At 32.2% G+C, this 26189-nt stretch overlaps 1 protein-coding gene across 3 annotated transcripts in view; it reads right to left on the reverse strand.

Annotated features, from left to right (window-relative positions):
• The window catches only part of Taf3 (TBP-associated factor 3), a 109942-nt gene that overhangs the window by 54951 nt on the left and 28802 nt on the right, over window positions 1–26189 (reverse strand). For all 3 annotated transcript variants that reach the window (XM_075363313.1, XM_075363312.1, XM_075363311.1), the window contains exons 6-7: window positions 25266–25441; window positions 11244–11622 (exon numbers count right to left, since the gene is read on the reverse strand). In XM_075363313.1, the coding sequence (XP_075219428.1) occupies window positions 11244–11622; window positions 25266–25441 (555 nt within the window). The remainder of the gene's footprint in view (window positions 1–11243; window positions 11623–25265; window positions 25442–26189) is intronic.

The following is a 26189-nucleotide window of genomic DNA, read 5'->3' on the forward strand; positions in this document are numbered from 1 at the left end:
TTGTTCTGTGCTAATTTTGAGAATTTTCACCAATTTTTGTGGTAATACAATTACAATGTTCTGTATTTTTATTAACAGATGAATAAAAAATTTAAAAAAGTAAATCTTAGAATATTTTTATTTGTCTTTTAAGAGTTTTTTGAAATGTTTACACAGTAGGTCTGAAAAGTTCCTGAACTAAATTTCTGTAGTCAATACAAATAGCGCCATCTCTCAGACAACCAAGGAACTATATATGACTGCGTACATTGAATTCATATGATCTTGTTCGAGCTTGCGGCATGGAACAGAGAAGCGCAATAAAATTCTGTGTTCGACTTTAAAAATCTTTCATTGAAACTTATTCTATGATACAGACATTCAATGATGAAGCCGCATTTCATACTACAACATACATGTGGTGGGTGGAAGCAGTTTAAAAATGGGAGAGAGTTGTTGGATGATGATGAATGAAGCGGGAGGCCATCAACAGCTGTTCACAATGAAAACATTGTGAAAGTGCACATGCTCCTGCTCGAACAAACTCATCTTACCTTCAGGCCGTAGCAGAAGAGCTAAACATCGGTAAAGACATGGTACATACAATTCTACCAGAAAAAATAAACCGCCAAAAGGTGTGCTCTTGTTTCATTCCACACTTCTTGATTGAAGAACAAAAACAGGTGCATCTTTCTTGCGCTCAAGATTTTGTTGACACTTCTGATAGCGACCCGAATTTTTTGCCAACAATTGTAACTGGGGATGAAAGCTAGTGATTCATGTGTGATCCACAAACAAAGCGTCAATCTGCTGCTGGTTGTGTCCTGACCACAAAGACCAGCGAAAGTCCAGTGAAAACGATGTTGATTGTATCTTCAACTGAAAGGGCCTAAATCATCATGAATTGGTCCCAACTGGTTAAACTGTGAATTCTAAATTCTATTTGGAAGTAATGAAATGCCTGATGTGTCACATTCATCAATCCAACCTGAGTACCGGGATAGGCAGTTGGACTCTTGCAAGACAATGCCCTGGCACACTTGGAAACAGTTTCAACACGTTATCACACCGCAAATCAAATCAGTCTTATCCCACTTGCCCTATTCACCTGAATTGGCTCCAGCAGACTATTTTCTGTTCTTGAAACTCAAGTTGAAGATGAAAGGCCGCTTTTTCAACGATATCTGGCCTTCCTAAGGGCTTGCACCGAGTAGTTGAAGGCGATCCCACGAAGTGACTTCTCCGGCGCTTTTGACGGGCTCTACCAGCGCTGCAAGGAGTGTATAACTAGAGAAGGGTTCTATGTAGAGGGCTAATGCGAGTAAATTTGTTTATCTTTAAATCTGAATTTTTATTTGATTTAGTTCGGGAACATTTCAGACATACTGTGTATGATGGTTGGTTTCAATATGGTTGGTGGCTACTTAAAAAAATTTGCTCTCAGTTCTCAATAAAGAGAAGATTTTTTTTCATTGAAATTTGTGTTTTAACAACACTATTACAGTAAATACACTCATAATTTAAATTACAGGAATAGAAAAAGATCAACAAGGAAAGAAAAATTCCTATTAAATTAAAAGAGGCCGAAAACTGACAATTTGAGGAAAGTGTACAATCATGTCATTTAGGCAAGAAATACAGAGCTTGTCTGCGCAGCCTGTTTTGCTGTGAATTAGAATATTCTTCTTTAGTAGAAGCCAGAGATTACTAATTGTTATAATGGAAATTCATCTTCTTTCACATCCATTTTTTCATTTTTTTTCAGAAAAACAATACCTATAAATTACAGTTTTTCTTATTTAACAGATCATATTATTATGAATAATAACCAATCAAATTATGAATAATTTGAGAAAATCATTAAACATCACTACTCAAATGCACAGTTCAGTAGCAGAATAAACATACTTGGCTATTGGCTAATATAAAAACTTAAAATGATTTTCCTTAAATGCAGAACATTTTTATTTTATATTTAGTAACTGAACCATTAAAAAAAATTCAACATTCTGCACATCAAAAGATAAAATATTTTAGAAAAAAAAAATGACAAGATATCCATACAAGTAGATTTTAGCTTATTAAAAATAAAATATTTTTTTAGCCAAGGTATAGTCTGATCAAACATTTATGATCTCACAACCATTAAGTTTCAATCGCTTGGAAAAGTTGACATGAAAGCTAATAATTAAAATAATTAACAGGCTGATAACAAAATGTTAAATTAATGTATGTATTTTCATGTCACTTAACAGGAGTTTTTTTTTGTCTGCACATTTAGAGATGTACTTTAAATCTGAACAACAGTTTTAACAGTTAAGTAATTATACAACTTGTAATGAATACAAATATATTATACCACAATGTGGAAAACTTTTTATGAACCTAAGAAACGCTTATAAATGGGTAGAATATTTTAAAAAATAGCCATACCTAATCTCATTTGAGCCATCACCACAGCTGAGCAACTGGCTTTTGGGTCATTTGATTAAAAAATTTCTGATTACAAAAATAGCATGAAACCAAGGTACTGTTTACACATGCAAATGTTTGGTATGACAATATATTAACCCTTAACTGACGAGGTGAGGTATGTCATACTGCTCGAATATTTTGAAATGCTGTCCCTCACGCATAAACTGTTTCAATATCCCCACCACCTGAGTAACTTTCACCCAGGAGTTGTGACCTTCAGTTCTTGTTAGTGTAGTGTTGTCCTGCATCTCTTGTGCCGGCTGTCATGTTGTATGCTTCTATATTCTAATGTTTGTCGGTTTTGTGTACTGCACCTCATAGTGAATGAACCTCTTTTTCTACAGACAATTTTTTAATTACTTCATTCTTTTTTTGTTATTTTTAAGTTATGAGTTGTTTTTTTCATAATAAGTTGTATGTTTTTAGTGGTAAAAAACTTTATTATTTCGTAAAAGGTAATTACATTTTTCATTGTGTAGTTTAAAACTATTTTAATTGTATATGATGAATAGTGATCCTGTGTTAGTAATGCTTCAACTGATGATCTTTAAGTCATAAATAGTTTGACTGATGATTTGTTTTATGAAGACCTTAGTAATGTAGACAATACAAACATTGATAAAGACACTAATATTATTGAAAGTGATGACAACACTTCATGTGAACAAAATGAAGACAGTTCGGATGGTGAAATAAATTCTGATCCACGGGACAATATACCGATTGCTGTTTTTATTACGGCAAAAATGGGCTTAAATGGTCAGCTGAACATTTCCACATGCACATATCATGGTCCAGCTTCCAACACTAAAACAATATGTGCATACCTTAAATTTGAAACCAAAACCAACTGAAACTTGGGGTCTAATTATTGGCAATTATCTATTATGCAGAATCATACACTTTACTAAAATAAAACTTCAAATTGCTCAAAATTTGCAAAAAAAATACCAAACGCTACAGATATGCGCAATGTAGACCTTATAAATGAAGGCCATAGTTGGTTTGCTTTCTTACTTGACAATTTTTTAATCTATTCATGAAGGCACACAAGCAATGTGGGCTACTGATGAAACAGGATGAAATTTTTTTGTTGCGTTGTGAGTAGAAACAGATTTGAAAATTTATTATCACATCTTCACTTTGATGATCAAACTAACCATTCTCAATGCATCCAAGAAAATCCAGCGGTCGCAATTTCTGAAATATTTGAACGATTTTTGAACAATTGTCGAGATAGTCTATTAGTGCTTATGCTATAGTAGATGAAATGCTTGCGGGCTTTATAGATCGATGTGGTTTTACAGTTTATATACCAAAAAAGCCATGCAAATATGGAATAAAAATTCAAGCTCTAGTCGATTCCCAGACCCATTACTTTAGCAATAGTTACATCTATGTTGGTAAAGACAGTGACAGTGATATACTTGATGAAGCTGACAGACAGTATTCTGAACTGACCAGTCAGACATCCTGTCTAGCAAAGAATATAATGTACAGCAACAGGAACGTCAGGACTAACAACTGGTATTCATCAATAGAAATCGCTAATGTACTGTAAGATAACAAACAGACTAACATTTGTTGGGACAATGCTGCAAAACAAGCAGGAAATTCCATCCTCAAAGACGTCATCCTGTAGGAAATTCAATATATGGATCACAGCTAAGACAATAGTATCTTCCAAAAGTAAGTTCAAAAAAAAAGTAAAGTGTAATTTTTCTTTCTACAATGCACAATACACTAGAAAGCTGCAAATGACAGGAAAACCTGAAGTAAATACTTTCTATAATCACACTAAAGGTGGTGTAGACAGTTTAGACGAGAAATGTGCCATCTACTGTTCCAGGTGAAGAACTCGTAGATGGCTAATGGCCATTTTCTTCAGAATTTTAATCATCAGTGCTGCAAATGCTTACATATTGTACTATACTGTAATTATTGTGATAATGAAAAATTACAAGGTTAATTTTTATGAAGAAACTGGTGAAGGCCCTTGTACAACCTCATGTAGAGCGAAGAATTCAAGACTTCCGTATTTCTAATAAACTTCGAGCTTGTATGGGACTTCTATACATCAAACCACTGGCAATAACTAAAAATGATGAAGGTGATAGACTCAAAAAAAAGACATGTCACTTACGTGATCTGAAGAAGAAAAGAAAATAATTTTATGTGTGGCTATGAGTGTAGGAAGCCCGTATGTCTGAAGTACACAAAAAAGGTAAGCAATAAATGTATTCAGGAGAAAAATGACTAATTTTACAATCTATATAGGCCTCAGTATTTTTTTTTTTTAGTTCTTGATTAAAGAATTATTTTTATTTTGTTATGTTTTTCGATAGTGTATAAAGACAATTTCATTTAAGAATAACATAAACTTGTGAAACCATTAATATTTTTCAAACATTAAAAGCCTTTAAATTTTGCTATTGTTATAATGAACTTTAATCTTTGAAAAATTGTTATTTTCCTAATAATAATAAAGATTGTAAGCTAACAATATTCATTAAAAAAATACCTTTAATAAAAGATTTTATAAGTAATGATGATTAAGTTACATAACCTGTAATTTTAAAAAAAATGTCCAATCTGAATTTTTAGTTACTTCCTTTGGAAAAAGGAGATAAAACATACACACACATATATATATATAATGTTTTTTTAAGACAAAGAAATACTAATAAATCAAAATAAACGTATATGTATATACATATTGTTCTAACAAGGGGGGGGGGGGTTGAAAATTGCGGTATGACAGACCGGACCTCCTCGTAAATAACTGTAAAACATTTAACCTACTTGGTTGAGGGTTAATACTTAGACCTTTCTGGTTTAAAGAAGGCATGAACATTTTTACAATTTTCATAAAATATTTTGAGAAAAAAAGGATAAGAAAATTAAAATTTTCTAAATAGTTTAAGATATATTTCTAAAAAAAACTGAAAGGTACAACTGTATATTTGATAAGAGTAATTTAATAAAATATGTTGGAATCATGTTTTAATAATGATTTATCAATAAATTTGTGATACATAAAACTATACATTAAAAAAAATCTGATAAAAATTGACTGTAATTTGGTTTTAATTTAATATGGCAGCATCATAGATAGACCTAAAATATTACTTTCTAAAAATAAATATTAATATTTTAGAAAAATATTTCATTTAAAAAACTGAATACAAAATGCATGATTTCTGTTTTCAAACACATTAGCAACATGTTTTATTTTATGTTATAAATGTCACTATAAAATAATGTAATTGTATTTTTAAAATAAACAAAATTAATTTGAAGAAATCATTGTATATGATTACCACTGGTAGTAGATATTCTATCAGTCAAAAAGTTAACTGATAATAGCAGTGTAATTTTTAAATTGTTATGAATTATTAGAATGATGTGCTTTAAATATTTTCATCAAGCACATATACATTTAACAATAAATAAAAAGAGAAACACTTATTAAGCTTGTCATAAACCACAAAAACATTTTTAAAATATTTAAAAATTAAGAAAGTGCTAGTAGTAAAGTGTTACAGCAAATTTTGGCTAAATAAAGTATAGAAATCTTTAATCTAAAATATTGGTTTAATTTTTTTTTAATTTTTAATTTATCAATAATGCATTATAATGACAATGATAAAATAAACAAATTCTTATTTTTAATGATTAAGTTTAAATTGTGTTTTACTGCATTTCATAATACACATTTTATTAACCTAACTTGTTTTGATGTCATGTGTTATTTTAAGCCTATTCTAAAAGGCAATCCAATTATCCTGATTTCTGTATATCCAGACATTTGCTGGTCTCAATTAATCTAGATAATTAGTTTCATTGGGTTTTATATATAGGTCTATTTAAGTTCAGATAATTTTTAAACATTAAAAAAAAATATATATATATATATATATAAATCACAATAAAAATAACAAGTAAAACAACATTTTAATTTTACAAGCATTACTTTACTACAGAATGTAATAAGCAACATTCATGATAATTTTTTTTAAAATTTACTCTAATAATTTTTAGTCTTCTCTATTTAGTATATTACCAATGGAAAAAAGGTCTAATTTCAGGATAATAATTAAAAGGTTAATAAAAAAAGTAGACTTTTGTTGTATTTTTTTTATCAGTTAATGTACAGGTGAACATAAATTATTCAGTGCACTTCAGGGGGTTAATAAAAAATGAATAAAACAATGTAAAGTGGATTGATTTTTGTAAACATTAGTGTACATAGTAGAGTAACTGACGACCGTAAATGAACATGCCAGCACGATGTAATGACAGGAGATAGATATCATCAGTTGAGCAATGGCTACCATACACGAAAAAGTAATGTTCTACTATGGTTTCATGAAAGTGGATCTGTTATTACTGTTTGTAGATGTTTTCATTAAAATTACAACCACGAACCTCCTAATACTCTATTTTAAATGTCGATATCAACAGTATAAAGGATACAGGAAATGTAGAGTATAAAGAAAGGTTTCAGGTAGCAACAACCCTCATGTTGTTTGACAAGCACAACGTGATAGGCCAAAAATTAATAATTGGTGTACATCGACTGCTTATGAAGTGATCAGTTTATTCTTCTTCACTGAGCCAATAGTTACTAGGGTTATTTATCCAGACATGTTGTAGGTATATACTATCACAAATTGAACATTGGCAACCCAAAGTTTATTTCCAACAAGATGGTGCACAACCACACTGGGGTTTACATGTCACTGACTACCAACATCAACAATTTCCTCAACGTTGGATTGGCCGTGACGGACCAATTCTCTGGCCATCTCGATCCCCACTAGATTTCTTTCTTTGGAAGTTTGTCAAAGACAGGGCATTAAGAGAGTAAGGAATATTGTATTCATAACAAAGGTTGTTAACATCAATGAACTAAAAAGAATCAAAGGTGTATTTAATGAAATAACTCCGGATATTTTTCGTAATGAGTGGTGTAAAATTGAATATCGTCTAACCATTTTACGTGCCACAAAAGGTGCTCAAGTTCACTTGAGCACTTAAGTTAATAAGTGTAGAAAATTAACTTAATGTGTTGTTAAACAAACTGTTTGAAATGCCCTCTTCAACAATAAAACATGCATGCAAGTACATAGCTTTGTCATTTTTTTATTAATACCAAAAATGCTCTGAATAATTTATGATCTCTCTGTATTATTATGTATTCATAGTATTATGTGTTTTGAGTATAAAATCAGCTGTACTGGTTACAACACGGTTATGTTACATGAATTTATTAATAAATAATTGTTTTATCCTTATAATTTGTTGTAAACTTTACTTATCGCACATTAATCTAGCAGTTTTTATCATTTTAAACATTTAAAGTGTCTCTTAACATCAAAGCAATAAGCAACACATGATTAGCAACTAGCAACATGTAATATTGCCACTACTCTTTGTACAATTATATTAGTGTAAGTTGTGACCCTTATAGTCATGTACTAAAAGGCCGCTAATATTTAGCAACATGAGTTTTCTGTTACAACCAACAGAATGAAAGTGATTTTTAACACATTGTGTACAATGGACAAGTATAGCTTGTACTTGTGTTTAAAATTTTATATCTTTTGTTAGTATGACTCCAGGTCGTCTTTTGTTGATCCCAGATGTTCAGTATATTATACTGAATTCATATATAAAGTTTTTTCTATCTATTTCATAATTTTCGTGTTAGTTTAGGTGTGTTGATGTTCGTGAGGCAAGTTTGTTTACGTGTGTTGTTGATTTATTTTCCACATTTATTCTTAGACATTATTATTCATATTATTATCATATTATTATTCATATTATTATTCATATTAGACATTATCATTATTATTCTTCCACATTTATCGTATTCCACACGATTATTTTTAGTAGTACTGTTTAAAAATTAGAAAGAAGGAGTGATATTTATGACCCTAAATTAGTCAAATTGGTGAATCATATCTTGGATGTTAGCGATGGAGAAAATTATGATTCTGACAAAGAAATTGAGTTTGTGTCTATTGAACATGAACAAATTAGTGAATTCTGTTTTTAGTGGTTCTGAGGGGGAACTAGTAAATGAGGATAGGGATCCGATGTATGAAGATCCGGTTATTTGTGTTCGTGATTTGTATTCATCAAAGACGATTACTATGACCCAACAGCATTCAAAAATACAAAAGGTTCTGTAACTAAACCTTCCGTAAGTGATATTTCTAATGATTCTACTTCTAGGCCTACTAGTGTTATTATTACTGCTCTTAGTTTTTCTTCTGAAATTCCTAAAACTTCTGCTGACAATTCTATTTGTATCAAATTAGATTTAGGGCCTACCTTCAACTTCATCAGCTCCTGTTATATACTCATAACATTGTAATAACTCTCATAATTATTATTTTTTTATTATAAAATAGTTTCTAAGAATAATAATGTTCCTATCTACACCTAGTTCTCAAGTGTAAATAATAAGTGTAAATAATCAGAAATGTGTGAAACAGTAGAATTCACTAGATGTAAAACATCAGACAGACTCAGGTTTTGTACTGTATTTTACTAAAAAAAAGTTTTTCTTGCAAGCGAGATAACGTTTTACTCCAAAATGACATCTAAATGAATTTATATTACATTGAAAGAGTATGTTTCTGTGTTTCTAAAAAAATATGTTATATGCAATATAAATACATAGAATAATTACAAAAATAGTAGTGCTTGCATCGCAGTAGTTTTTTTTTTGTGTTTGAAAGGGAATTTTCAACATGACACACACAAAGTCTGGGAAGTCACATTTATCTTTTTTTTAAATAGAAAAAAATCTGCATGTCTTTTTTTTCAGGTGACAAAACTCTTGTAAGGAAATTTTAGAATTGTGATAAGTAGGAATTTTTTTAAACCGGTCTAAATTGCCCAGTTACCATTGACCACCATGTATCAAGAAGCCCAGGGTTCAATGTTAATGTTTGAAGCAAATGATAAACGGAAGTTTTTGTTATTATGTGATGTTCTTAGATTATTTTATGATACATGTATATATTGCATATTGTGTATTACATAACATACAATTGTTCAGTATATTTCTTCATTTTATAAGAAATGTGTAAAGTCAATCTTGATTATAAAATAAAATTCAAACAATGTTGTTCATCGATTTAGTATGAGAAAGGACCAGAAACAATAATACATGTTGCTACTGCTTGTTGAGTGTTAACTATTGCTGTGGTGTGAGAGCCATCTTTGAGCTATAACAGATGAGATACTTGAATTGTTCATATTTTATTGCATCATATTATTAAATTCTTCATCCTAGTGTTAGTCTTTTCTCAATATTGACCGAGGTGCTTAACTGTACACTGCTATTAACAGTATAGTAACTGATTGGCAGAATTTAATGGTTCAACTGACGGGTAAGATAATTTACATCAAGTTTAAACCATTAGTTTATTTTAAACTTTTAATCTTCAGTTAATTTAAGATTATTTATTAATTTTAGTGATTCTTTAAACATATAGTTTTAAAAAGAAAATGATATTTTAAAAATTTGGACAAAAACATTTTATTAAAGCTGAGATAAACCCAGTCTTGGGATGCTCACAGTAATGATTCAACTTGTTCTGGAGTCTACAAACAACAATTGGAAGATCCCATATTTTCTTTATGTTATGAGATACCTATACATCATAACCAAACAGACTGCAATTACATGATATAACATGAACACATGTCACTCATGAAACTGTAGAAGCCATTTACATCCAATGTCAGGTTTCATCTTCTACATCAAACCATGTTGGCACTAAGAAAAAACTAGGAACCAACTGGTTTCATAATTTTGTACATTGGTATACTAAAACCACCAGGATGTAGATGTCAGCAACAAAGTGAAAATTTCACTTTGTTCACTAAGGGCTGTAACTGGCTGTACTGTATACATCATACTCTCAGAGAATTTTATTCTTAATTAGTGCCTCTTATACCTAGGATGTTTTAAATAAATCACAGCTATATGGAAGACTAATACAGAAGGTAAGCTAACTCTTCTATCATGAAACAATACATTATGTACATTGCTGCTACTCAGTAGAGAATTCTTCACTGTATTAATTTACAGAAACTCCACAGAGAAACAACCAAGTACGGTTTAAGCATATTTAGTACAATTTACATATGATGTAACAAACACAAAATGTGTATGAATTAGTAAATAATACCAGTAAACTGTCATTCTGTTAATTTAGAAACTCATTAGATAACTTTTAACATGATTACTTTTTTCATGGAAATATACTGATTTTTTCAATTCCATTATATCAACATAAAAGATACGGCTATCTAAAATGATATACCATGCTGTAAAAGAACAACCAGTAATAGTTTTAAGGGAAACTGGATATTATTCAGATGTATTTTTTATAACAAATAACAATTAAAAGAAAGACAAAGGTAAAAAAAAGTACAATTTATGAAAAAGGGAAACATTTTCATTAGTTTACTACCAGTAGTCTTAACAATTTGTGCTGATTTAGAAACTGTTGCATCAAGTATGACAATATGACCATAGCAGCATTTTAAATAAATATTAAGTATACTGATAAACTGTCTAACAATAAGGAATAGTAATCATAAATTGGGGTCTGCTTGTGTATGCTAAGACTTATAGCAATTTAGAAAACCTGAAATCAATGATTTCTTACAAATTATGTATTTATACAAGTAACATAAATAATGTTATTTGAAATATCAGCAAAACATTTCACTGACAATTAATAAAATGTGATCAATCTACTTACATAATAATATGGTACAGCCACAGGTTCCTTTACAGGTTCTGTTTCTTTCAAAGGCTTCTTGCTAATATCTTTAGATTTTACTTTGGGAGTAGATGCTGTAGTAGTGGTAGTGGTGGTAGCATTTGTAGCGGTAGTAATAGGTTGGGATAAAATAGGCTTTTTAGGTTTTGAAGGAACTGGAGAGGCCAAGTTCGGTTCAACAGGAAACTGGGTCTTACTTGTCGATTTTTGTTTAGGAGGCCTAGTAACAAGAGCACAAATGCGAGCCAATTCTGGTGACGGTTCTCGTCCTGGTTGTGATACTTCACGACTCGGTTCTTCAGTCCGCTTTGGTCTCTCTTCAGCAGTTTCTTCTGGTTTTTTGACTGGTTTTATTACACTGAAATAAAGAATTAATGTCAGATATCTCTGTAAGGAATCTGTTTAAAATATTTAGTAAAGTCAACAATTAATTTCATACATTCTGTTAACTGGTACTGACATATCTTCTGAAGAAAAATTGAACTATTTAAATGATATATTACAAATGCAAATCCAAAGATTCTGTTATGATCATTTGTGTACTATAAAGAATATTATTTATTTATCATAATTATTTACAGGTTAAGTAATTCTTTGGAGCTCTAAAGACATTCATTTAACAGCAAAAACTACAATAATTATAAAAAGGAACCTGTTAATTATAAAAATAAAATAACAAAACTTAGTTTTAACAATTTAAAATAGCAAAATTAAGTACATATTCAACAGGAAAAATAAACTTTATCAATACAATTACTCAAATTATATTTAAAATAAATTTACAATGGTGTATACCATAAAACTATAAGGCTAAGATAAGGTCTTCAGAATAAAAAATTATCTAATAAAAGACAAGACTTCCAACAGGCACAGATAACATCCTGGCAGAAATATTAAAAGAATTAGGAGAGTTAACAAAGGATTGTTTGTACAGGCTTATCAAACGTTGCTATGAAGAGGGAATGATACCGCTGCTAGATTTTATAAATAGCAAAACTGTAATAATTCCTAAGAAGAGAAATGCAATGGAGTGCACCAATTACAGAACAATCTCTTTGTTATCCCACCACCTTTCAAATATAATGCTAAACATTGTTAAAAGCCGAATAAAAGGGAAAACTGAGGCAAATTTGGGAGAAGACCAGTTCGGTTTCAGATCTGGGAAAGGAACTAGAGAGACGATACTTGTGCTGAGAGTAATTGGAGAGAAAAATTGGGGTTAATGGGAAGACCTTTTTAACTTCTGCAGACTTAGAAAAAGCCTTTGAGAAGATGGATTGGGACTTGCTATTTCAAACAATGAGGAAAATAAAGCTTGACTGGAGGGATAAAAGATTAATTCTGAATCTGTATAAAATTCAGAAAACGGAGACTGAAATCAATGGTATAAAGAAAGAGGCCAAAATAAGAAGGGGACTCAGGCAAGGTTACTGTTTCTGTTTAATTTGTTTATTGAAAAAGCTATTGTAGAAATGAAAGAAAAAACAAAAGGAATCGGAATTAATGGAAAATTCATACACTGTATCCGCTTTGCAGATGATATTGTGTTACTGGCATAATCAACAAGAGGAATGGAGATTATGTTAGAAACACTATCTAAAGTACTAACAAAACTTTAACTGAAAATGAATAAGGAGAAGACAAAGATTATGATTGTAGGAAAAACAAAGGAAGGTACAAAGGTTGATATTAAATTAGACGGTACTGTTGTAGAGAAGGATGACAGTTTTTGTTATTTGGGAAGCACCATCACTAGTGATAATAAATGTGCCACAGAAGTGAAAGGAAGAATAGTGCTAGCAAAATGAGCTATCCAGAATAAAAAGAATATACAAACTGATAATCATATGAATATGCAAATAAGGAAACAGTTCACTAAAACTTATGGGAGTGAAACATGGACACTTGGTAAAACAGAAAGAAGACTGGAAGCAATGGAAATGTGGATTTGGAGGAGAATAACAAGAACAAGCTTGGTGGATAGGAAAAGAAATGATTAAGTGTTAGCAGAAGTGAGTGAAGGAAGTTCTTGCTAAATGTTATATGAAGAAGAGGAGCGAAATTGATAGGACATGTAATACGATATGACCAGTTCCTGACGAATATATGAGGGCAAGGTTTTGGGTAAAAATCCTAAGAGGTAGACCGAGAGCAACCATTATCAATAATGTTAAAGAAGGATGGGCCTTGGTTGATATAATGACTTTAAGAGAGAAGCAGAGATGAGTGACATGGCTAAATCGACAAGGCGTAGCCTTTAGTGAATGATTATGAATAAAAGGCAGCAAACATTGAATCTGATTTACAACTAAAAATATAACAATGTCTAGAATTAAGAAATCCAGCTTCTGAGAATCAGTGATCACTGTAAAATTATCCATGTAAACTTTTGTTTAAAAAATCCCTTTCGACACACCGGAAGGTGGAGGTAGTTTCACCGATGCTAAATAGGGGATAAAAAAGATTTCCACCTTAATGTTAAGAAAAACTTCAAATTTACTCAATACAACAATGGGTGCATGTGAAAAAATGTTTCACATGTTTAGCAAATGACAAGCCGCATCTTCTTACAATTCCAGCAACATTTTGGTCAATCCTATAAGAATTGGTCATATCAAAAATTGTTTCAGACAAACGTTTTGGGTAATGTTTAGAGGACTAACGACAACTTAAAACCGATTTGATACTGTGCCTATTAAGGGAGGTATGATTTAAATTTTAGGCCCTTATCCAAAGAATAGTAGGAACTTTAAACAAATCTGATATTTTACTTAATAAGAAAGTTATAACGATATTTTTTTTTTTTTAAAAAAGCCCCTATGGTCTGATTTTGCCCATTAATGAACTTGACCGAGATTTTGGGTCGTTATATTCTATGTATCAATTTGAAAGTGACTGGCACAAAATTACGGTAGTTATTGTGTCCACAAGAAAGTGAAATATATATATATATTTTTGGAAGTGTTATGTGTCTATTAGACACAACTGAAATACAATTACAACACTTCCAAAAAAAAGAAGTGGATATATGGGAACAAATAGGAATATTATGAAAATATATACATATATACCGGATTACTGACAATAAACAAATATATATCAGATTAATGGAATAGGAAATTAAGAAACTAACCCGGATAGGACACAACAGAACACACAGAAGTGAGATCCCATACAAGTTATTTCCGAAATCTCAGATTCTAGTCATCCCAGAACATATAAATAGCGAGACACAACAAAAGAATCCACCAGTCGACTCAAGTATGATTAACGAGGAAGTCTTATACAGCACAGTACACAACAAATGTGAATATGACGAACATATAAGTAATTGTATATATTGCGGTAACAAAGACCAATAGTGTATTGGGTGGTTTAACCCCATTAAAACAATATAAAGAAGAAGCAGTACAAATAAGTTATACTGAACTAGCCAACACATCATACGACAAAGTACAAGACATAGTCAACTCATACCAACAAGAACTAAACGAACAAGTAAGATAAATCAACGAATATAAATCATCTGTTCCAACTAATAATTCAACAAACATACAAAATAACCTACTGAAGAAACCATGGGCATGGCCAGACCAACGAAAAGAAAGAGAAAAAACTATCCGACAATAATGAACAAACACAGGACAATGATCTATACTGCCCTGAGACGATATGTAACTCGACTGAATTTAAAGAAGAACAAAATACCAAAATAACAGAACAAGAAATACAAGACAAAAGAAATAATAACAGTCTCGCACCAATTTGCACTGTATCTGCTACGGGAATTGGATTCAATTTTTCAACTGTTGGAGAATCGGAATGGGCTAGTTATCTTCTTAGTACTTGTGAATACATCGACTCAGATTATTTGCAAGACAATATGGTCAAACACATTAACAACATTGGAACAAAACTACAAACCTAAAATGACATGGATGTAATTAGGACACAAAAACACAGAGATAGGATGCTACCAGACCAAAGCAGAGAAGGAAGCAATATCAGCAATAACAAAAGCAAGAATGGAACCGATACATCAATTACAGAGGGACAATGCACCTCCACCGTGGAGGTTCATATACAAACCATTAATAACAGATCTGATGACAGGCAAGGACAACCCAGCTGCTACACCGACCAGAAACATAACACCACTGAAGCGAAAACTACGCGAAAGAGAAAAAATAATAATAGGGAAGAAACTAAAACTAAACATAAACTAACCAAAACAACAGATGGAAACCCAGAACATAATATTGAACGATGACAAGAACGAAGCACTGGAATAAATGATGACAATGAAGGAACATGAACTGAACCAAATGATAGACTATGTGGATTCACATTTATCATCCACCACACCAACCAAAACCCTGACTGGAGAAACACAAGCAAAGAAAAATACAGAAAAGAACCATAATTTGTAAAGTTTGACAAAAAAAAAGTATATTACATCGCAAAAAATTTTCAATATTATGGCATATGTTCTCTATTGCATCTGTAATGGTATACATAAATGTATATATCAGCTTTTGAACTGACGGTGGTTTCGGGTTCTGGGGGATACGAAACATGAAGATATGTCAAAATTTTCCGCAAGTCGAATCATGGTATCCATTACAATAGGTAGCTTTCTCATGAAATTACCTAGAACTGAACTTTATAGTACACCATTAAAAAAGAATTAAGTATACGAACATTTTTAGTACAGTAAAGAAATAACATTAAAAAAGAAAATTACATAAATACACTATTTTTTAGTAGTATTAACACTGAAACATTGGCCAAGGTATAATTAGGCATAAATAGTAAATAGAATTGGCAAATGTGACCACAGCCTGAATGTAACTCAGGGTACACAATTTAATTCTATCTATAAATAATAATAATTGATTTAATATTTTCCAGTATGGTTTCAGCTCAACAAATTTATCAAATTATAATTTTTAAGATTTATTAAAAAGATTGCCTTAGAAACGTAAACGGAAATTAAAAAAGTTTTTGGATTTACATAAAAAAAGCTCCATCTCTCTGGAGCTTTGTTTTTAAAAATAAAAACAATTTGGAAAGCATGAATATTGAATTTACTGGATATCATAATTATATAACTGGTCCAAGAAAATCTGTTAATTGGTCAAGTTATTGAAAATAAACCTTTTAATATTACGTCAGATTTCATCAACAAAAACAGGGATGTCATATCAACTTATGGTCCTTTGTCATTTTTTTACCTTTCAAAAATGTGGTATTTCATGAACAGATAATATAAAATGGAGATAACAAAACCTTTAATTAACACTTTCAGCCCAAATCTAACAATTAGATACACCGAATTATGAGCTAAACCCCATGTGCATTGGCTGACACACTGTAAAATCCGGTTAAAATGTTGGTAAATTTGCCCCCAGCCCAAGGGTTCCTCTTGCAAGAACTCCAAGTCCCTTAATCTGGTAGCCTTGCAAGTGTTTAAATACAAGTAACATATATATTCTATTTTTTTTAAGTGTGAGTCAATAAGATACACATGGTCCGTGAGTATGTTTTTTGTTTATTTCTTTTTTCACACCACCCCATGTGAATCAATATGATAGATATGTTTATGTTTTGCCTAGTGTGCATCATTTTGATGCACAACAGAAGGAAAGCAAAACAATTTTTTTTTTATTTTTTGTGTTATACACCTAACACTTAGATACAACATTTTGACATTAAGTTAGATTTTGTTATATTAAAAATAATCTAAAATTATTCTATCTATCTTATTATACTATGATATTTTATCATAGTCCTTGAAACTATCTGTTAGCTCTCAAGCACCATCTTTAATGCTGTCCTTCACTTGGTTGTTGTTATCACAACAATCAATCTTTTCTGGAGCCATAGTTAATCTGACTCCAGCCATCCAGGTTTTGATTATTGTGTATGAGCCTTGTATCTGGATGATGGACTCTCTCAGGGTACTCGATTCCACCACGAGGGCCAAGTCATCTGCGTAAACTACGAGTGACGCCCGGCGCTACAGGAGTGCGAAATATGCCATCATAGACTATTTTCCAAAGGGTCGGCACAAGGATCGACTCTTGTGGAACTCCTCTATCTATGGACCGTTCAACTGCTCCATCCTTCACTTGGCAGATCAATTTGCACTCGCTGAGATAGGAGAGAATTATCCTACTCAGATTTGGGAGGGAACTTTCATGCTCTCCAGCGCAGTTTTAATGGCATCATGGATCACACAGTTAAAAGTATTACAAACATCAAGTGCCACGAGTATACAGATCTTCCTCCATCCAATGATTCTTCTTGCCATACCAACAAGTATCGACACTGTGTCCAAAGCAGATCTCCCTCAGCAAAAACCAAATTATTTATCCAGAAGTCCACCTACATCCTCAATAACTCTGCAGCAGCATGTGCTCAAGTATCTTTGGCATGATTTTGGTCATCGCCAGTGGTCTATAAGAGGACAGCAGCACCAGGTCCCTCCCCGGTTTGAAAACAAAGACCAGGGGCACTGCTGTCTCCACCTCTGAGGGAACACCCACTCATCTAAATAACTATTGTATACCTTCAAAAAAGGCATCAGGGTTTGCTCCAACAGCCACCTTAACTGTCAAATTTGGCATAAGGTCTGGTCCCAGCGCCTTATCCAGCGGCATCCGTTTCACTGCTGCTGTAATCTCCTCTCTGGTGAAAAGTGGAGGGGAGTTCGCATCATCCTTAACTTCCACAACGACCCATCCCCATGAAGGAACAGTCCTCAATTATGTTCTGAACCTCTCCAGTGTCCAATGATAAAAGAACTCTAGCTCTTAGTGCTCTTTTAAATGACAATTTTAAATGGATTCCCCCTTGGGTCTGTAACAATTTCTGAGATGAACTGCTTCCAAGATGCCCTTTTAGAGTCTCTAATAAGCTTATTCAGCTCACTTCTGCACCTCCTATATCGGGCCATCTATAACTGTCCTAGCAAGTAGAGATGCATACGCTGCGTGAGCCTCCTAGCCCCAAGGCACTACCTGCATTTCCGAGCGATGTCTACTGTCCACCAATATACTGTGGAGTGATTCTTCCAACAATACCTGAGAGGGAGAAGAGCAGCACATGCTGTTTCCAAGCAGTCAACCAAATATGCAGCCCTGTCCTTTGCCGCAGTAACCTTGCGTACCGCACTGAGATCCAGTGCCTCTTCCAATTCTTTTGGGTCCATACCCCTAGTACTCCAGCAATGGGGAACTGGCCTCCCAGCCCCTGGAGAACCTCCATCTGTAACACTCATGAGGATGGTCTGGTGATCACTCACTAGGTAGTCTTCACTCATCCACCAATCCCCGAATCCGTGCCGCCAAAGCGGCATAGCAAAGTAAGACCAATAATAAACCCAGTGATCCCAAAGCTGGGGCATTCTAGATCCAGTAATGCCACAGCCTCATTCAGTAATCTGCCCCTCACATCGGTCCTGGGTGAGCCCCAGGTAACCGAACAGGCATTAAAAACCGCAGCCAATAATGCCAGCCAGTGAGCTTTGAGGTTTCTAATAAGCAAGACAAAGACTTCCCTGTATCGTTCTGCAGACATGTCAGGCGAAAGATAACAGCTGTAATAATAGATGCTTCCAGTCCTTGCCCTGTTGACCCACCGGGTTGGTCTAGTGGTGAACGCGTCTTCCCAAATCAGCTGATTTGGAAGTCGAGAGTTCCAGCGTTCAAGTCCTAGTAAAGCCAGCTATTTTTACATGGACTTGAATACTAGATCGTGGATACCGGTGTTCTTTGGTGGTTGGGTTTCAATTAACCACACATCTCAGGTATGGTCAAACTGAGAATGTACAAGACTACACTTCATTCACACTAATACATATCATCCTCTGAAGTATTATCTAAACGGTAGTTACCGGAGGCTAAACAGAAAAAAGAAAAAAAAAAGTCCTCGCCCTGATGAAACCACACAGGTCTCAGAACATCCCACACAGGTAGGTGTGCAATAGGCCAGATGACTGACCCTGATCCTCAGAGATAATCCACTCCAGCAAGTGAGGAAAGTAGGGCTCAGAAATGAGCGCTACATCAACACTCATCTCTGAGACATACCTTGTCAGCAAGTCAAGCGCCGGTGCTACATGGTTCATATTAAACTAAACAAGTTTCATTTCCATCAACAGGCTGAGGTACGCCCAGTCTTCTTCCTGGTTCTCCTTGTTATTCTCAGTATTGCCCCCTTGGGGCAAATGGCACTGCCTGTGCGGTGCCCCTCTGCATTGCATTACACTACAGGCGTTTAGCTACATTCTACAGCGTGATGTCCATCACCCCTACAATTGAAACATACAGCCTTCCTATCTTCACCCCTGCAATTGAAACATACAACTTCCTTCCTCCTGTCTTCACCCCTGCAGTTCTTTGCCAGATGTCCTGTTTCTAAACATCGATAGCATCGCAGAGGGGAAGATTAACATCTACTCTACAGCTCACAAGCCCAATTTTCACCCTTCCCTTTTTATGATGGCTGTAACAATCGGTGCTGGGAGGTGACATATTGCCAATCCGGTTTCTCCAAAACCCGGTCTAATTGTCACTCTCGTGATAGACAGCTCCAGCATAAGTTAGCTCTAAATAAACACTCAGAAAATACCATCAACAATATTCATTGTACATTTCTATGTAGGTTACTGTTTATTTTTTTTACATATTATGTTTCTTGAAAAAACAGTCCCCACACATATACATGAACTCTGGCAAACAATGCATACTGTTCTTAGTTGACAGAATTTCTTAGCAACTTGTAAACGACCCTTACGGATTGATAAAAGTTGGTAGCAAGACGTGCATCATCCTCACCAGCCTACAGATATTCCAAGAGAAGGTAATTTAGTAGTTCTCTCTGAATGATATATCTTTTGGTGCAAAATCTGTACTTATAAACATAGTGAGCATTAACAGCTGCATTTCCAACAGCTCAATCATAATTTTTCTGTACCATTTCATACTTCTATAGACAGACGTACTTATAACATGCAAGTTGAACAGATACATCAATAAACAATTTACTTCTATTGTAGTGCAGAATTGTGGGTAGTTTCTTTCTAACACCCCATTTGGTAGTAGTTTCAATCAGATCAGGAACACCTTTTGTAATTAGGAACATCACATCCCTATTGTCTTTCCACTTTCCCATTAAAACTCTGGTTTCTTTCCTTGACAATCATTTGTCCTCTATCAAGTATATTTTTCTTCTAGACTATTTTAGTTCATTTTTTTTTCATGTAGTGTCCCAATTGGATGTATCTGGTTATCATTTAGTTGGTGGGCAAGTGAAACACTGCTATAAAAATAATCAGCACACAAAGTGTAGCCTACTCCTAATAATGAATGCACTAATTCCATGACTATTTACAGAAGCTAACTGACCATACAGAATGCATTCTTTTCCAGCATACACTTTCATGTTCCAGGTATAACACCCTTTTACACATAACTTGCAAAACTTGATACCATACTGATGTCTTTTGGATGGCACGTATTGCTGGAATTTAACCGTGTCATGAAATGGTATCACTGACTCATCTATGCGTACATCCTCATAAGGATTCATTGTATTGTGAAATTTAACATTTAATGCATTGACCTTATCTTTAATGCATTGTTTTATCTTTGCCAAATGGTTGTTTGGTAGTCAATCACGTTGTTCGAAATATGTACCTAAGAATGGCTTCAACTCTCATACATTTTGATAACAAACTGTAATGAATTGAATTTGTACACAAATAGTTTCTTAGTTTGGATTTTTTATCAGGGCCCATTCATAAAACTACACTTAAAAAAGTTAAAATGTCATCTCTTGTAACACCTACACATTTTTCTAAAAAATAATAGTTTTTCCTTTCACTGTGGCCTCAATGGTACATTGGTAAGCATACTATTAGTTTCATTTACTAACATATTTAAAATTCATCTTCAATAAACAAGGAATAAAATTCAAAAGGCAAATTTGTAACTAGCTTATTATTAGCAATCTCAGATACACCTGGAGGCTCTTTAGGAGTGAAATCAAGATTACTGAAATTATCTAGAACATTCTGCCAGACTATGAGGTTATCTTCTTTTATCAATCTTTCATCATCATTGTCATTTTCTAGCAATATGCCTTCATCTTGTTTCTCCTCTTGTTGGACGCATTCTTCCATATTGTTGAGGTTAGTTTATTCCACTGTAATATTTTCACTATCACTACTATAGTACTCAATGTCTGAGTGCACTGATGGGTCTCTTCCGAGTCACTTAAATTTCTAAAAAAGCTTAGTACCACTAATATTAAAATAATTTTCCAATTCATCTTTCTGCATCAGAGAACAAAGACTATACGAACACAATTAGAGGCAAAAATATATTATTTTGAAAACAATGGAGTGATGCCAACATTCGAACAATATACAACCCACCACTGCCTTGTGGTCCCACAGCCCTAGGGAATAGCAGGCATTATACTGTTTCAATGCACATGTGAAGCTTTCATGCTTTGAAGAACAATGTTACATCAACTTGGTGTGTATCGAACTGATGCACATGAGGCTGAGTGTTTGCTAATAAAAACACCTTGGGCTGGTAGTAAATGCTTCCTTTATGGTTGGGGCTGAAAGTGTTAATGAAGACATTACTAGATTACAGGCAGAAACAGTTTGTCCATTAAATTTGACTGATCAAGTGGTTTAATGAATTAGGAATAATATAAGAAAGGAATGGTTGGATATTTTTTTAAGCAAATCTTTTGAGGAAAACTCAACTAAAAAATAAAACTCTACTTATTTAAAATTTTTATACATTAGTGTCTATAGATCACCTTCTAGAAATAACACTGATGGACTTTTAAATAAATCAGATTACATACTCTGTAAGATGCCACAGTTTATGTTGGAGAATTTTATAGGTTTTATACATATTTTATTTAATCTAGTAACAAATAAGTTACGATTAGATGATCTATTTAAATTCAATAGATGATCTATTTAAGTTAAGGTTTTTTGTCAGCCCATGAGCTCTACTAGTTAGGTAGTGAATTCAATAAGGGGTACACCACCTCTGTCACTGACTGATCATTTGTCTTCCAATTTAATGATGAATGATGCACTGTTAAGGGTGTTGCCAACTGGTCAGTCTGACCGTTATTCACAAATTCCTTTCTTGGCCTGCTCAAAGGAAGGTCTTAAGAGTTTTGACAGCCTAAGGTGACTTCCAGAAATGTAAATGAAAAAATTTAAAGTTACTTCATTTAATCTTGTCAAAGAAATTTGAGATTCTGTGTCTATTTTTTTTCGATTGCCGACAAGTTTGATAATTTTTAAAACATATTCATGTACAAGAAAATGTAAATTTCTTATATTATAAATTAAAAAAAAAAAAAAAAAATTCTAAAGAAACTAAGGGATGTGTTAAAAAGAGTATTCCCACACATTTAAATGTAATTTAAAATTGTATAATGAACTTCAGAAAATCAACAATGATGAGGTTCAAAATATTTTAATCAAATATATTTACTCAATTATTTTTGCAGCAAAACTCTCCATGTGAGAAGCAATTCAAAGTGCAAAAAATACAATAAAAACTATTTGGCAACTTATTAATGATGTGTTGGTAAAAGATACAATCAAATAATAATATTAATTATATTCTTACTGATAGAGAAGATGTAATAAAAGATCCCAATATATTGGGATAGAACATTCCTGATTTGTGCTTATCATACTGTAGATGGTTCATACATAAGGAAGTTTGCTCAGAGGAGGTATGTACAATGCCATATTCAGTGATTTCTGATCCATCAAAAGAATATTAAAAGAGCAATACTAGGGCTTAGTTATAAAGTTTCATAAGAAATCTACTTTTAAGCAAATATAATGCACAAGAGAAGGTTGACATAAAAATAATAGGATATTTGTATTTTTCACTATATTTTAATTTAATTGCTGATGAAGTGAAATTGTTTACTGTGAAGTTAATTTATCTGTAAAATTATTTATTGTTGAAATTTGTTATTTGTAAAAATTTGTGTTCACGTTGGTGAATATTCCTAATTAGGATTGATTTATCTATACCTCCTCTTTCTTTTGCTAGCAACAGACATGCTATGATCTTAAAAAAAATGTGAAAAATTAAATGCTATGCTACAATGCTATAAATGAACTGATGACAGGAAATGATCTACGCATGCTTTCATATACTGGTATATTATTAAAAGTATTTACCAAATTTTCTTTACATTAATATTACAAGAACTAATGAAAACCTGATCACATACCTAACTCTTAAGGCTGTTAACTATCATGCTAAACAATTAAATTGTATTAATATCAGATATAACTAATTTACTAGGCCTTAGTTTAGAGGCCGCACTCATACACAAACATACAAAATTTAACAACTAACATCCCCACTTAATAACTTTTCTTAACATAACATTTGCACTGTTAAATAAAAAAACAATTTAACAATAAAAAATAAAGTACACAACATAAAATAAACAAAATAACAATTTACGAATAGTTAATATATTACCTCCGCCTTCCAAAAGAAGCAAGAAAAATTATAAACAAAATTAGCAATATTTAACTGAACTAAATAAAAATTATAATTTTATTATTTCACCACCATACATATCAAAACATACATTATAATTAAAAAGTACAAGGCTTACTTCCAAGAAGTAATTATACATGGAATGAGTCTAGAAAATGGTAAAAAAAAAAACTACACAATTATTTTACTTTTCATGACGGAAGTTAAAATATATAATAAAAATAAATAAACACATGATGTTTATTTTTAAATTGTTGGTGGAATTTAGGATTTTGGATGTAATATTAGAGTGTTAACAAATAACAATGTTTGGTGTGGCTATCCTAGCACAAACTACAATTTTCTTTATTTGAAAATGATCTTTATTTTAAAATTTATTAAAAAACCTGATGTCCATAATACATTATAATAAGAAATTATATTTTTTCCAATTTAAAAAAATCAATTTATCATAATCAGTACATGCTAGTATAGCACATATAGCATAGTAACAACATAAGTAGAAATAGCTAACAAAATGTTAGGAACATCAGAATCTGAACAAATGAAAACATAAATAACAGAGGAATACATACAACAAAATAAATATTCATAATGCACATAAATAGAACAGTTAAAGTGGTTTGTAATACACCTAAAAGAAAAATTATTTCATAATGTACTGGTATAACCACAAAAAACCTGGCTCAATATATTAAAAGACAATATGCTATGCTGTTGTTATGATATGAAAGAATATACAAACAATAAAATATTTTTATAAGAAAAATTTAAATAAGTATATTCAAAGAAAAAACAAAATAAACTTTGATATATCAGTAATATATAAATGAATAGTATTTTTCCAAACATATAAGGAAAAAAAAATATATATATATATATCTAATGTACTGGCAATAAAATTGAACTCAAATATTTACTAAAAGTTACTACTACAAAAATAAAATAAATCAATTCCCCTCAATTAAGCAAGTTAACTGGCAAATCTTTTTAACAATTGCAAAAATAGTAAGAAAATCTCAACCTAATGCATTATAAACACATTTAATATTACTGCGATATGATGCTTAAACACTCTGCATTTTAATGGTCAGAAAATTACAACATGATAATCCTACCTTTAAAAACAAAACAAAAAATTCTTTCTGTCCTCGGCTTATTGAACTTCTTTGTTTATGCCGGTTTCTTAATCTGAACCTAAGAGTTATCATCTTGCCTCAATTGCCTTGGTTATTCCAAGCTTTAAATTTCTTCACAGTCTTTCCCATCTTTTCTTCAACAAGGTCTGTTTAAAACATTTCTAAACTTATTAGGTAACAAACATTAGTGAGGTTCAGTTATCAGTACTGTATAGTGCGATCTTAAAGACACTCATTTATACTACATATGGCTACTGCATTTAAAGATTAAAACAAAATTATGTACTTACATTTTCCTATGAGGCGTTTCTGGCGTAACAGGTGCAGGCTGCTGTACAGGCTGAGGAGAAGCTGGGCCTAATTTAAAAGTTATCTTTGGTACAGAACTGCCGCTGTTGCTACTTGTCGCCACAGCAGGTTTTTCTTCTGGTTTTTCTGCCGCAGCAACCATTGCCTGTTGTTCTCTCTAAAATGATTAACCAAAGTTTATTAAAAAAAAGAAACATTAAATTTTCAAAGACAATGAATATGGGTTTTATGGGTTGCTTATTTTTAGTGAATTTCTCATATAAATTTGGAAAAAGTTATAGTTCAATCAGTGCATTAGTCCAAACATGGGTAGAAAAATTAAATTTTTTTAAATAGTATTAGTTCTGTACTCTGCATAGACACAAAAACCTGACAGTTGAAATCATCCAGTGATCTTTGGGCAGAATTTTATAAACCAAGTGTTTTTATTCATAATACTTAAAAGCTTAATGATCATAAGACTAAAATGGCTGCTTCTCTGGAAATTTGAAAATGTAAAATCAAAAGATATTTTCCAGTTTTTTTTTTTTTTTTTGTGGAGCTCCACAAATGGATTTTACTGCGCAATATAAAAAAAACTTTTTTAACAGCAAATTAAGTAGTTAAAAAAAAAAAAAATACAACTAAAATTTAAAGTTTACATGCTAATGAAAATTGATTAAAATTAAAAAAATTATTTTACACATCTGTTGGTAGTTGACATTGCTCTATATTTTGGAGTTGGGTTAGATAACTTAATGCAGTTTAAATAATACGAAAAAAGAAAGAAAAGATTTTCACATCTTTTTAAACTTGGTTGCCTATATTTTGCATTGGGAAATGAGCTCAAACATACACAATCTACAGCAGTTTGTTATAACTATAAAGCTTACTCGATCATGTATTTTGACATAAAAACCGTTATC

This window comes from Lycorma delicatula, chromosome 4 (genome assembly GCF_047948215.1).
Source record: "Lycorma delicatula isolate Av1 chromosome 4, ASM4794821v1, whole genome shotgun sequence".
Taxonomy (NCBI): Eukaryota; Metazoa; Arthropoda; class Insecta; order Hemiptera; family Fulgoridae; genus Lycorma; species Lycorma delicatula.